Genomic DNA, 13,093 nt, shown 5'->3' with positions numbered 1-13,093 from the left:
AGAGAGAGAGAGAGAGAGAGAGAGAGAGAGAGAGAAGCTGCCTCTCCTAGAGGGAGATGGAAAAGAGAAGGAACTCAGGCTCAGGCTGGAAGCTGAAGATCAGCCTGTCTCAGTGGATGAGGGAGGGAGTGGGTGTGGCTTGTCTCTTAAAGAGACAGAACAATCATCACCTTTTGAAAACAGGAGTATTTCAAATTTTCAACGAGGTTGTGTTCCCATGCTAAGTTACCATTAGCACCAGTGCTGTGAACAGTCCTCTCTTGCGACGTTTCCTGCAAACTTGAAGACTTCAAGCTGTACATTTAAAATTATGATAGAAACAAAAACCTCAGTGAGAAAAAGAGTGCTCTTTGGCATCAACAAATATAATTTGCCCTGTTTTCAAGAAATTTCATTATATACATCAACCAGTTTATCCATAGAAGTGAGCCAGAAACATCTCAGGTATCCCAAGGAAACCATTCACCAAAGCGTCTTAGCTTGATTTCAGTTCAACTGAAGAGATTCCAGGCTCTAGCTAACCCGTGGCTAACATGTTTCCAATTTAAAGAACTTTTTCTTTTACAAATTTGATAAGAAATTGAACCAGGAAAAAGCTCGCATTTCAGGGTTCAGACGACAGCACAGAAAAATCAAGTATAAACCTAGTGCGGTTTACTTCATTTGATCTCTCAAATATGTCAGTAGGATTATTCCACTGTGGACATGTGGGGTAGCCAAGCCTGGGAAGGAAACTTTACCCACAGAAAAGAGGGGAAAAATCAGTTTGGTGGCAATTTCAAAAACAAGTTTTCAAACTGCTGAAGAGGCTCCAGCTCCATTGACATGCAGAAATCACACATAATAAAAGCACAAAAAAAATAGTAGCGGGCACGCTCATTTTAATTGCCCAGAGGTTTTCAATGCAAAACACCACAACTTAAATGCATAGTCCAAATTCTTGCTCCAAAGCCGCGGTCTTTGTGCATTGAAAAGGAGGAAAGACAACCCCATCAATTGTTCTCTGCAGATAAAGGCACTGTTTTGCAGATTTCCCCCAGATCAGTGCCAGACTTGCTAATGACCTGCCCACCCACCTGGGGCCCTTCCCAAGGTGGCCCTCAGGAACTGCCCCACACCTTCAGTAGCCAGAATGCTTGATAGTGGACAACCCCAAGAAGATTGGCTTAGACGCTGCTCTTACGGAACACCTAGGAGAGTGCCTGCAACGTGTTTGCCTAGAGGAGAGGGAGTCGATAAAGTGCACACTCACAATGTTCTTTTCCTTACTAGCGACACGTACAAAGACGAATCTGTAGCGGTTTTATTTTCCTGTGCAACCGACAGGAACTCGGGACCCCAGGCAGTTTCACAGGACAGCATGAAGGAAGTTAAGGAAAATGTGAATGGAAGTTCTGGGTATTTCGGGCCCCTTTCTCCTTGAGCCTAGGACTACCAGCTGTGGGTACACCCACAAAAGAGTTAACGGTGCCGGGTTTTCGTAGGATCTTTTTAAACGGGGTTATGCAAAAAACGAGGCCTGGGGACGGGGTAGCTTTGGAATTCTCAAACGTACCAATGGGTTAATGAGCCTTCGTTCCCATCCTAATCGGCTGGACCATTGTCCTGAGAAGACACCACACTATCTACTGTTTTTCGTTTTTAAGGACTGTTTTTATGTGCTGTGGAATCTCAACAGGGACACGGCTAGCTGGAAACACACACACACGAAGGCGAGGGGGAGGAGAGAGAGATATTTTTGTACCAGGAGCCTCTTCTGGTGGGTTTTGTGCCCCAAATCCTGTGAGAACCCTAACTAAACCCCCTAAAGGGCACATCAATTTCCCACCAGCGTGCCGAGGAAGAACTTCTTTCCTTCCGTTTTTGTCTGTTTGTTTTTAAACTGCATTCAACTGCCACGACCTACATTGTCCCGCGAGGCGCCAGCGCTGAGGAATAACCAGGGAATTTCAACGACACCACAGCGCAGCAGCCCGTAGTCTGCGTTGTGCGGCGCTCCACGGGGGTTCGCATCCGGCCGCCATGTTCCTGACTCGAGAGCGGTCCCCAAACCAACCCTCCTTCCCATATCCCTCTCCTTTCCCCCCGCCCCCCAACCCGGTTTAGCCGAGGCCGCCCTCCCCGCGAGGCCGCTTTCAACCTCCCCCACCCCCTGGCCGCAAAAATCCTACTCGACGGCTGCTAGGCTACGCGCCTGCGCGCCGCGCCCGCGGAGGATGGGGGTTGGGGGAGTCCTATGGTCCCCGGTCTCGGCTTGAAAAGGCCGAAGCCACGGGGAGCAGGGGAGGGGTTGAGGTCCGGATCGGAGCATCCACTTTCCTCCCTGCAAGTCCCCGCTCAGGCCCTGGCCGGGCTCTCACACGTGTGCGCTAAAAAGCCACTTCAAAGTGTGTCCCCAGTGCAGAGGAGGCCCCTTTTGGGTCAGCCTCCTACTCAGAGCAGGCCGGAGCCTCACCGCCTCCATCTCGGGCACCGCAAACCCTCTTGGAGGGCCGAGCAAGAGGGCGTTTGCGGACTGACGCGGATGCTGCAAGCGTCCTTCGGGTACCACCATCCTTATCCCCACCCCCACTGCCACCGCCCGTAGAATAGGAATTGAACACAAAGTTTGCTGGCAGCGCGATCCTGTAGCCTTCGGAGCTCGCCATTGTTTGGGCTCGTATTGACCTCAGGTCGGGATTAGGCAGAGGCTGATTTCTGCTTTACAGCCCCGCCGGCCTAATGAGGCCGAGAGGCGATGGGGCGCGAAGCGTCCGTGGAGCCCAAGGCGATCCACAAGCTTATGGCCGCCAAGGGCCCTGTTGGTGGAGGTCAAAGGGTCAGCGGGCAGAAACCGCAAGAGAATTGACCCTAGGAAATGAGGTCCCCTCCTCCCTGACCAAACCTCAAGCGGAGATTTAGAAGAATTTGTTGTGGACAGGGTCCCTGGGCTCCCCAAGGATTTCTGAAACCTCTAGTGTCACCTCCCAGCCTTCCTCCCACCTAGTAGTGCCTAACTGGAACCTTGGGCCTCCAGGGCCCGTGACAGAAAACACAGATGGTGGCAAAGTCTTTCAGAAACGTATTTAAGTTAGTATTTCTTTGGACTTCTGGCTTGGGTGTGTTTCCTTAGGAGGAAAGGGGAATGTGGAAGCCTGGGGCAAAAAAAAAAAGAAGGCAAGAAGTCAACCAGAAATGGGAAAGAGTATATAGCACTTCCACACCAACTTTCCTGGAGGGCTTTGTGAACACTAGGTCACCCTTCAGACTATCTTCCTTTACCTGGATGCTGATCTTTGAACCTTTCAAACTGGATGAAGGCTAGAGTTCATCTGTCATGCGTGGAAACAGCTCTGCCACTTGCCCTCCACCTAACAATTGAGACTTTTATGGCAAACCACTCATTTTTAAGGAGTAGATTACTAGGCACCTAGCTTGAACTTTTGAGCTTCAGCATTTGTGACTTGGAGTGTGTGTGCTTGCTTATTCTTAGATGGTTTACTTAAAATTCAAGAATACAAATATGTATTCCCAATGCCACAGTATGAGCAAGAAAAATCCAAGGATAAAAACAAATCAAATCAGCAGTTTCCTTTGTAGAAAAATGCATAAAGCATAATTTTGCAAAATTTTCTGTATCCAATTAAGAGGAACTCATGAGCATTTTCTCCAGTTATTGGCTTATCACCATTGTCAGCTTCCTCTCTTAGGGAACTCACAGGGCTTTTCTGTAAACATCTATGGTACAATATTTTCAAATCACTAAAAAACCTAGAACTACTTCATGTGTCCCAATGAGTTATTTCTTGTGTTTAATGACTGTAAGCAAGGGTTTTAGTCAGGTACTCAACTATCTCTGCTTACATTTGGGTTGGGATCTGCAGGGAGGGAATTCATGGAGAAAACAGTAAATTGTGGAGGCTCGTTTATTCTGTAGAAAAAAGGCCAGCCATTTCCAGTTCACAATGACACAGATTTAAAAAGCTTTCTGAAAAACTATTGAGCATTTAAAATGGTTTGAATAAAGCAGCAAGACCGAACTGTGGGATCTGGCTCAAAACCCTCAATGTCAAGGTCAAGACTGGAATGTCTGGGCAGGGTGTGGTAAACTGACCAGTTACCTACTCATCACGTGTAATCGTCCCAATTTGTGTTCCTGGCATTCAGAGGGATACTAGGAAAGTGAATTCCAAAAGACACCATTTCCCTCACAACCTCCCAAACAATTTGCAATTAAAAATTGTAAATAACTGTTGACAAAAATCAGTAGATAACAAAACATTGTTTTAATGTATCCTGGGAATCAAAGTTTGTTTTAAATCACCAGAAATTCTCTAAGCATTTCAATTTTAGATTGATTTATTTGAACATGGAAAAATATTGGGCACCAAATACAAAAAAATGTTATAACATAAATACGATGTGCCAAGACTTTATTTCTTCAAAAAGAACAATCAACAAAATTCTAGAATTGAAATTGATTATATAATACCAAATTGACTGCCACCAAAAACTGAGAGCATTGCCCCTTCAAGAGAAAGAGGTACTTAAGCCTATTCATTACACTTCTAAATACTTTACACAATATCTTATCTCCACTTTTCTGTTATTCATGACGAGATTGGGCTCTCAACAACCAACAGCACCCTAAAAAGGTCTCCAAACTCTACACACTTCAGCCCCCCAAAATAGCAATCAGTTCTTTTCCATAGACTCATTGTAAAAAGAACTGTTTGTCCAAATGAGTTGCTTCACTGAAGATTAGATGGATTGTTAACATTATATCACAAAACAAACAACCATTTTTCATTGTTACTGATTTTAATGAAAACAATGCTCTTAACATCTTTGCCTACAAGTAATGAACTTTAAAAAATAACATATTTGCAAATGTCTTTTCTTTCCACAGTATCATTTAGGAACTGCTGCAGTTATTACACCGCTATATAAATGTTATGAATAATTGTGATACTCATGAATGGAACTATATACAGCAAACAAATCAGCCTTTGCCATCCAAAATTTAAAGACTATGGTTCTCTTTAAGAAGAAGCACTTTACCATGAGAAGCACTGCTCAACTGGCCTTGCTCGTTGCCATCATTTTCAGAGGTGTGCTATCTTTCGAAAATATAGAGAGCTAAATAGATTTGATAGGCAGATTAGATAAGTCATAGATACAAACATATAGGTATATGAGTGATCTCAATAGACATGCATCCTGCCATTATTTTCATTTTTATGTAAGGTAATAAAGAACTAAGGGACATAAAACTAATTAGGTTACCTTATGTTTATATATGTAGGGCAGGGATGATTAAATCCAGCTTCTCAGTCTTTGAAGTACAGGATTGAGATGTCATGGCCACTAAGTGAATTGATCAGTATTATTTGATTTGCATGCCGAAAATCCAGGACAAACACATTTAAACTCGCACTTAAACAATCATCTGAGCTACAGATAAAGAAAGGAAGGTTCTTCCTCGAAGCAAACTGACATTGTAAGGAATCTATACTGCAATAGAAAAATAATTTAACAATTCAAAAACGGATCTGAGTGAGTTATAAATACCAACAGACAAGATTCAGTTTGCTCACTTCTCCTATTTGTAGGAGGCTGTTACAAAACAAAAAAAGTCAGTGTGGTTCAAAAATTGTAAATTGTGTTCCTTTTTTCCAAACAATAATTGTTTAATGCTAAAGCAGTTATAATCAAAAGCTGTACAGAATGTTAGAAAACATTTATCCATAAATATTGTTCAGTTCCCGGCACTTGCAGCAATAATTAAATTACAAACGATAAATATGGCATCAACGGATATGTATTTACAAAAAAAAAAGTTATTACAAAAGGCAACTGTATACTAAACGTCACAATCTGTGTAGAGTAACATCATACCCTCAGCCTGAAAAAATACTGAACAACAGTTTCGACCCCATTAGACAAAGATACATTCACAAGTGTAATGCTTTGAAGAAAAGTTCAAGACATAACAGGACTTTGGCATGGTTTAAGACTGTGAGAGTTTAAACAATCACCACTAAGGCGAAGAAGAATTTCCATCAGTTTACCATCACCACCACCAAGCCTTCAATAACTTCCTCAGGAAACAGGACAAGTGTTAAAGTGATTTGAAGAAGTTTCAGAACGGGGTGTACAGAGAGCAAGAGGAAGGGACAGGACAAGCAGTGAAAAGATTTTGTAAAAAAAATCCTTCAGATGCCAAAATGTACTTCCTAGTCCTGAGAAAAGGGCATGGCTACTTTTGGATTTGCCCCAAACCTTCCTGAACAATCGCAATTACCAAGATGTAGCCCTATGTATGGCCTCTTGCTTTAAAACTCCATCTCCATCTGATTGGTCTCAGTTTTCTTTTTAAAATGCATTTTGGCTGTCCTCAGACGTACCATTCGTTAAAATTGGGAGGAAGTCCAGGATTGTGGCTGGTGCTAGTTTGAACTGCAGAAGGGGTTTTAGTGGTATCTTTACTGTTTGCAGAAGCTATAGCGGGTGGAGTGGAAGATTCATAGCCTGAACTGGCAGCAGGGGAGGAATCTGACCCTTGAGATTCATGAACCTAAAATTAACATGTATATATTATAATGAATATAATTCTACATGGCAATGTGAAAGCAAACAGAAATAAAAACCCCAAACAACAACAAGAGCAGATTTGAATACTTTAAGAGCAATTCCCCACTGACCCTCTTATAAGAGAAACAGGATGATTCCCACCCCCCCCTTTATTACTGATGCCTAAGTTACCCCTAGCAATTCCACCAAAAAACCGGGCTGGAAAAAGAATAAAGAGTGCCATTTTAGTCGTGCCACTTCAACCATGCTTTCTCTGTGGAAGGAGTGGGCAAGCAGTAATTCTGCGGGCCCTATAAAATAGTCGCTCCAGATTTCACTTCCAGATTTCGGCCTGGGAAAGCAGGTATAGAGATTGAGCGGCACAGGGGTGGGTGGGGACTGGGTGCTATGATTTCCACACAAATGTGTTTGAATTGGACTGTGCTCCTCGGCCCTATTGTTTTATTGGAAGCCGAGGAGGAAACGAATGACCCTCCCGGGTTCGGCACGTCCACTCGTCCACAGTGGGCTGAGATATGATGAAGTGGCCACTGAAGCCCCAAGCCCTGGCGAGCTCGGTTAGAGCTTCCCCGTAAAAAAAAAAAAAAAACGGATTGTTCCCTCCACTGTCCCCCTCCCAACTCTACTCTCCCTTTCTCACCCCCCTCTACCCGCATCCTCAAAATGGGTTCAAGGTGTCAGTGCTGGAGCAAATCGGATTTAACGTGGAAGATAGAGGGTTGGTAGCTTCCGTTCTGCTGCCCGGTGTCGGGCCGAATGTTTACAAACCGCCGACCGCTAATAAAGAGGTAATTACCTTCATGTGTTTGCGCAGGGAGCTCGGGTGCGTGTAGGACTTGTCGCACACTTTGCAGATATAGGGCTTATCCGAGGTGTGCACATGCATGTGCTTCTTGCGGTCGCTGCTGTTGGCAAACCGTCTGTCACAGCCTTCGAATTCACATTTGAAAGGTTTCTCACCTGCAAAACGGCAAAAATAACAAAACGGGGAGGGAGAGCATACAGTTAGAGCCCGAAACTTCTCAGAGTGTTTCAGGGAGAGATGAAGCGTCCAGTGGTCTTTCCGTGGAGGGGAGCGCGGTCTATGGAAGGATGAGGAATCTGTTTTCCCCGGAGAAAAACCCAGAGCATTGACTGAGCTCCCTGGGGTTGGGAAGTGCTCATCTGAGGCAGGGGTAGAGTAGGGCCGGCCCAGAACCTGATCAACCCTTTGTTCTCTCAGGACAAGAAACCTCAGAGATTCCCCCAAGCTTGCCCTAAGTTGTGGCTCCACTCCAAAATAACCAGGGCTCCCAATGTGCCGGCACATTATGCCACCACCTAGGCAGTGTGACCAAGCTGGGCAGGACAATGGGCCGGGGATGGGACAGTCCTATTCGTCCCCTTCTTTGTGTCTTTTCATTTACCTCTTTCAAATGTAGAGACTTTGCTAAGCCCGGAAGTTTTACTAATTTTCGGAAAGAGAACACTATATAAATCCAGGGGCTACATCCAGTTCTATAAAGAGATTACTGAACACGGAAACTGAGTGCCTGTTCTACATTAGCTTTCCTCCGGAGGACTAAACTGAACCTGAAACTCCAAATAAAAAATAGTTTGACAAAAGTATCACTCATTTAATTAGGAGATGTGCCAATCAAGTGTAAAAAAGAACGGAAGTAACCAAAGTTAGTTTTCATTAGCATTTCTATGGTTGCCTCCCTCGAATGTGTTCAGAGAGCTAAGCAATATACTCCCAACACTTTCCGAGTCTTTTCCTGGTAACCCAGAAAAGAACACAAAAAGAGGTGGCGCCAGTTGGTTCCTGGCCGGAGAAGGTCCCAATTAGTTCCTGAGACCACAGCAATCTGCTGGGGAAGTTAGAACTCGGCAAAAGCGCCGCAGGTTCCCGGAGGGTGAGGGGTGGAGAGGCAGTGTGACAGCGCTTCTTTACTGAATGGCCTCGGCGGGGCGCCGCCCCTCTGCTTGGCCTCCACCCCTCTTTCCCTCTCAGCTCGGAAACCGCTTGGTGGCAGGCCCCTGGGGAGTCCCGCACCCACCTGTCTGCTCCCCTTACCTGTGTGGGTCCTCTTGTGGATCTTGAGGTTCTCAGAGCGGGCAAAAATCTTCCCGCAGCCTGGGAAGGGACACGGGAAGGGCTTCTCGCCCGTGTGCACTCGGATATGGTTGACCAGTTTGTACTTCGCCTTGAAGGACTTGCCCTCGCGGGGACATTCCTCCCAATAACAGACGTGGTTGTTCTGCTCCGGGCCCCCCACATGCTCCATGGTGACATGTGTAACCAACTCGTGCATGGTGCTGAAGGTCCGGTCGCAGCTCTTCTTGGGTCGGCTCAGCTGAGCTTCCTCGATCCACTTACAGGACAGCTCCTGCTTGATGGGCTGCCTCATATAACGGAAAAAGGCGCCTGGCCCGTGGTGGGCTGCCACGTTCACGCCCATGTTCATGTTCATGGGGCTATAGTTGGGAAACTGCGCAGTGGCCGCGTAGGGGTCCGTGCGCGGGCTAGCCACGGGGCGGTAGGGGTCAGCACGGCCAAATAGCTCCCCGCGCAGCCCCAGATGAACCTGGTTGTTGTCCACGTGCCCTGTGGGCGACGGATGCCCAGCGCCCTGCTCATGAAGCCCAGGAAAGAGCAAGTAGCCCGGAGGCTCAGGAATACCAGCTGGAGCGTGAAGACTGCTAGCCGAGCCGGCGAAAAGCCCGTGTTGCCCGCCGCCGGAGGCTGCCTCGCTGAGCCCAGATCCACGCTGACGGAACAGAAAGTCGCGCGTGGAGTTGAAGGCGGCAGAGGCGGCACCGCCGTAGGTGGGCACCTGGCTGGCGTGATGGTGGTGGTGGTGGTGATGGTGGCCCAGGGCGTTGGCATAGCCTGAACCCTGCGGTGTGAATGCTGAGCTCTGGCCCGAAGACAGATCGTGAGCTGTGGCTGGGCTCAGCTTGAAGGCGGCGGCAGCGGCGGCGGCAGCAGCAGCGTGGGTTGAGTCCCCGAAGGGATTCAATCCCATGCCGGCCGGCTCGCGGTTGGGCATTTCGTGGTGGCGCGGCGCACCGAAGCTGCCCACTCCCAGGCCAGGGAACTGCGGGCCTCCATCCAGGAGCATCGTCATAGATGGGGCGTTCTGGACACAGAAGATCCGACTGAAGTGAGCGAGGGTGCAGGCGAAGGAGATCCCCGAAGGACTGTAGTCAGAGAGGGATGGCGGCGGTTGAACACTGCCTGGAGACCCCCTAGGCGCTACCCGGAGCTGCAACTTTCGTTGGCTGCGAGAGGCTCCTGCAGAGGGACAGGAGGGAGGAGGGAAAGAAAAAGGATTGGGGGGAGGGAGATGGGAGAGAAGGAGGGGGGGAGAAGGGAGGAGAAAAGACTCTAGGACTAAATCTGCTTTAACAAACTAACGGAGCGCACAAAGAAAAATAAGCAAAATAATAAGTGGAGGGCGGGGTTTGTCAATCCTGTCCCGGGCACCCCTCCTCTACTAAAGAGCGCAGAACCACGGGGCCAGAAGGCTCCTTGGGTACCGGCTTCCCGGCACAACTGCACCAAGTAGCGGAGGTGGATCGTGGCCAGCGGGAAGGCAGCCGGCAGTAAGCAGGCTCGAACCCCGCCGCTGGCCTCTCAGTCCAAGCCTCTGCACCTCCAGAGTAATGTCCTTGGACTGATAAAGTCAATCACTCACTCCTCGCACATAAACGGAGCGGGAGGCTGGGCAGCGCGCACCAATGGGGAGCCAGCTGGCCTGCGATCACCTGACCTCCGGCCCTGCCGCCCATTGGCCATTGCACACTGATTGGCAGCGCGAAGCGGAGAACATGGCAGCCGCTGGCGGGCGACCACAGCTGATTGGGTAGCTGCGGAGCGCCTGGCAGGTGAGGCGGCGGCTGCTCCAGCGTCCCTGTGTGGGCTCCGCCGGGCTGGCGAGGCTGTAGGGAACTGGGGCTGGGCTTCGGTGAGCGGCGGGACAGAGCTGGGCCTCTCGCTGACTTGGCCCTGCTCCAACACGTCCCAAGCACCCCTGGCACGCTCTGTACCCGCTTAGGCTAAAGAAACTCTTCGGCCCGATAAGATTCTCACTGCCGCCCCTTTTCGGTCCAGGAGACACTCCAGTGCCCACTTGGGACCCTGTCGCCTCCCCACCTTTAGAACATTTTCCCTCCGAAGGTGCCCGGAACAAATTCCTACAGGAATGGGACAGACCCGTGTTCCTAGCCCGGCTGCGGCTTCCGCCCCACACCCCATTAGGAGATCCCCGACCCAGGCCGGTTCAGCTCCTTCCCTGCCTGTGCTCCAAATTAGAGGCAGTCGTCAGGCGCCCAAACTAGAAGGAAAGATTGCTCACAGAGCCGTCCTCCGGTACTTTGGAATCAGGATGTGACCTTAAGGTCTGTGATTAGCGGCTGTACTCGCTGCTACTCAGTAACATCCACCACTATCCCACCCCCGCCGCCGCCCCGAGATACAACAGACACAATACAACAATCCTATATATAACACAACCTAAGCAAACAGCAGGAAACTCAAACGAAACGCGGAAAACAAGCACACCTCGCGAAACACGCGTAAGTAAGCACAGACAACACAGTATCAACACAAAATAAACAGCACAGCGAACATACTAGACAGATCGCAGAAAACATTCACTAGTGCTAAATATGCAAGAACACGGCCTGTGTGCACAAAACACGCAGTAAACACATCAGACAGGAACTGGTTTTCGTATGACCAGCAAGCGTTGAATCTTTAACGTTTTGAAACGCAAAAGTGGAAAGGAAATCTGGGACATGGAATTGTCTCCCCTCTTAACATACTGGGTTTTACTCTCCTGTTTCTCAGACGAAGCAGCTAGTGACCCAAAGAAGCAGTCACTCCCTAAGGAATTACTTTCCAGGGGATTGTGTTGGAGTGGCCTTCTTACCCCACCACTCTACCCCTGGTGCGAGGTTTTTTTTTCTGAACAAAATGACCATAAACAGGGTTATAAATCCACCCATGATTTGTCCGGCCAAGCACTAGCAGAGGATGCAGGAGAGTGAGTGGGAAGAAAAGGCTGAGAGATGCCTGTGATTGCCATATCCCGAGCAGGGCAGAGCCCCCAAAGTCTGTGCCTCGCGGCAGCCTCCCAACCTAGCCGCCATCTCTCTATAGGAGACAACATCTGACCAAGTTCAGAGGCGCCAGGAGAGACCGCCTCAAGCTGTATAACTGCAGTTTTTAGCTTTTCGCGCCCCTATCTGCCTGATCTGGCCCAACACCTCACCTTCTATTCTGGTTTGCTGGGAGAAAATGCTCCTGGCACACATCTTATAGTTGTTACCCCTTCACATCAAATTCACCCCATCTCCCTCCACATCCAGAGCCCTCTCCCCAAATTGGAAGGTGAGTTCACTGCTGACTTAAATTATTGCATCTACTGAAACTTACCTCTCCAAAAAAATGGTTTTATCCTCCTTCTAAAGAGTTTTTTTTTTTTTGCCGAGGGCGGGGGAGGGAAAAGGGTAAGGAGTTTTAGGGAATAACGAATATGCTTAAATCATACAAATGAATTCCGTGGAGTCAGGCTTGCAAAAGGGAGGACTACTTATTTTTTCTTAATTTCCTCCTGAGCATTCCTCTATCTCTTCCCACCCCTACCATCCCAGGACGTGTAACTACTTGGAAAAAAAAGTTTGGATCCCCTCGATGAGTGGATCCTGGAGAAAGCGATCCTGGGAGCTTGGAGATCGAGGGAAGGCGACTGTCCCGCCACCGGGGCTGCAAGTGTTTCCCGGCAGTCCCTGAAGATACCCGGATAAGCGAGGGTCTAGCACGATAGGAAATCTGGGCAAGCAACCAGGCAAGGGACTGTAGAAGAGAGTTGGCAGCTGGGGACTAGCATGCCTCTTTTGGGGGAGTAGTCTCGAACGCAGGGCAAGGGGATGTTGCCGCCGCTGACCTACCGGGTACCCAGTGTCCGTTTTGATGCGGCCACATTCCGATAATTAATTGCCTCCAGCACGTGCTCTGCAGTCCCTGGAACAAAAAGGCATAATTCAATTAGATCATCAACCGAGAAGTGGGAAGGTGGGAAAGGGGGAGGGGGAAGTTCTAGTTAGGGGACAGACCTGAGGCGATTCAGCTAGGCCAAAACCGGGGCCGAAGAGCTCTTCCCGGGGCAGCCAGGCCCCTTAAGAGTGCAGTTGCTCAGTGAGGCTCGGGGTTCCTGATACACCCCCAGAGGATGAGACTGGGGACTCTGAGCATCATGGCTCAGGAAGGCCATTTCCAATTCTGTTGTGCTTGGTATGGGTGAGAGTTTGCATATTTGGGGAGGAGAAGCCTTGACTCTTAATCGCGATGGAAAGCAGTGTCTCTCAAGCTGTAGCCAGTCCCTGCAGGAGAAAATAAAGCTCCCCGCGCCTCACAAATCAGTGTTGTTGGGCAAGAGAAAAGTTAACTTTTTCTCATGACTTGCAGCTTCTCTCCCAACTTGTTTTTTGGAAGGAGACTCTGGGAAGGACTTGTGGGGCGCGGGGGGAGGGG

At 48.7% G+C, this 13,093-nt stretch overlaps 1 protein-coding gene across 1 annotated transcript; it reads right to left on the bottom strand.

The window, feature by feature from the left end:
• Nucleotides 1–4,324: 4,324 nt before the first annotated feature.
• Zic3 (Zic family member 3) lies at nt 4,325–12,909 on the bottom strand. The gene is made up of 5 exons (XM_005358506.3): nt 12,676–12,909; nt 12,511–12,583; nt 8,630–9,850; nt 7,370–7,533; nt 4,325–6,556 (listed from the first exon to the last, which is right to left on the bottom strand). The coding sequence occupies exons 2-5, from the start codon at nt 12,542–12,544 to the stop codon at nt 6,377–6,379; spliced, it is 1,599 nt and encodes a 532-aa protein (XP_005358563.2). The 5' UTR covers nt 12,545–12,583; nt 12,676–12,909; the 3' UTR covers nt 4,325–6,376.
• Between the last annotated feature and the right edge of the window lie 184 nt (nt 12,910–13,093).

Source organism: Microtus ochrogaster, chromosome X, assembly GCF_000317375.1.
Source record: "Microtus ochrogaster isolate Prairie Vole_2 chromosome X, MicOch1.0, whole genome shotgun sequence".
Taxonomy (NCBI): Eukaryota; Metazoa; Chordata; class Mammalia; order Rodentia; family Cricetidae; genus Microtus; species Microtus ochrogaster.
Note: the sequence above shows the minus strand (reverse complement) of the source record. Positions and strands in the feature narration are given on the sequence as shown.

Excerpts from the sequence above, each read along its gene's own strand:
- Zic3 (XM_005358506.3), bottom strand. The coding sequence starts at position 12,544 with ATGTGGCCGCATCAAAACGGACACTGGGTACCCG. Across the intron at positions 9,851-12,510 it reads AAACGGACACTGGGTACCCG|GAGCCTCTCGCAGCCAACGA; the intron begins GTAGGTCAGCGG and ends GTCCCTCTGCAG. Across the intron at positions 6,557-7,369 it reads CCCTGCGCAAACACATGAAG|GTTCATGAATCTCAAGGGTC; the intron begins GTAATTACCTCT and ends TGTTAATTTTAG.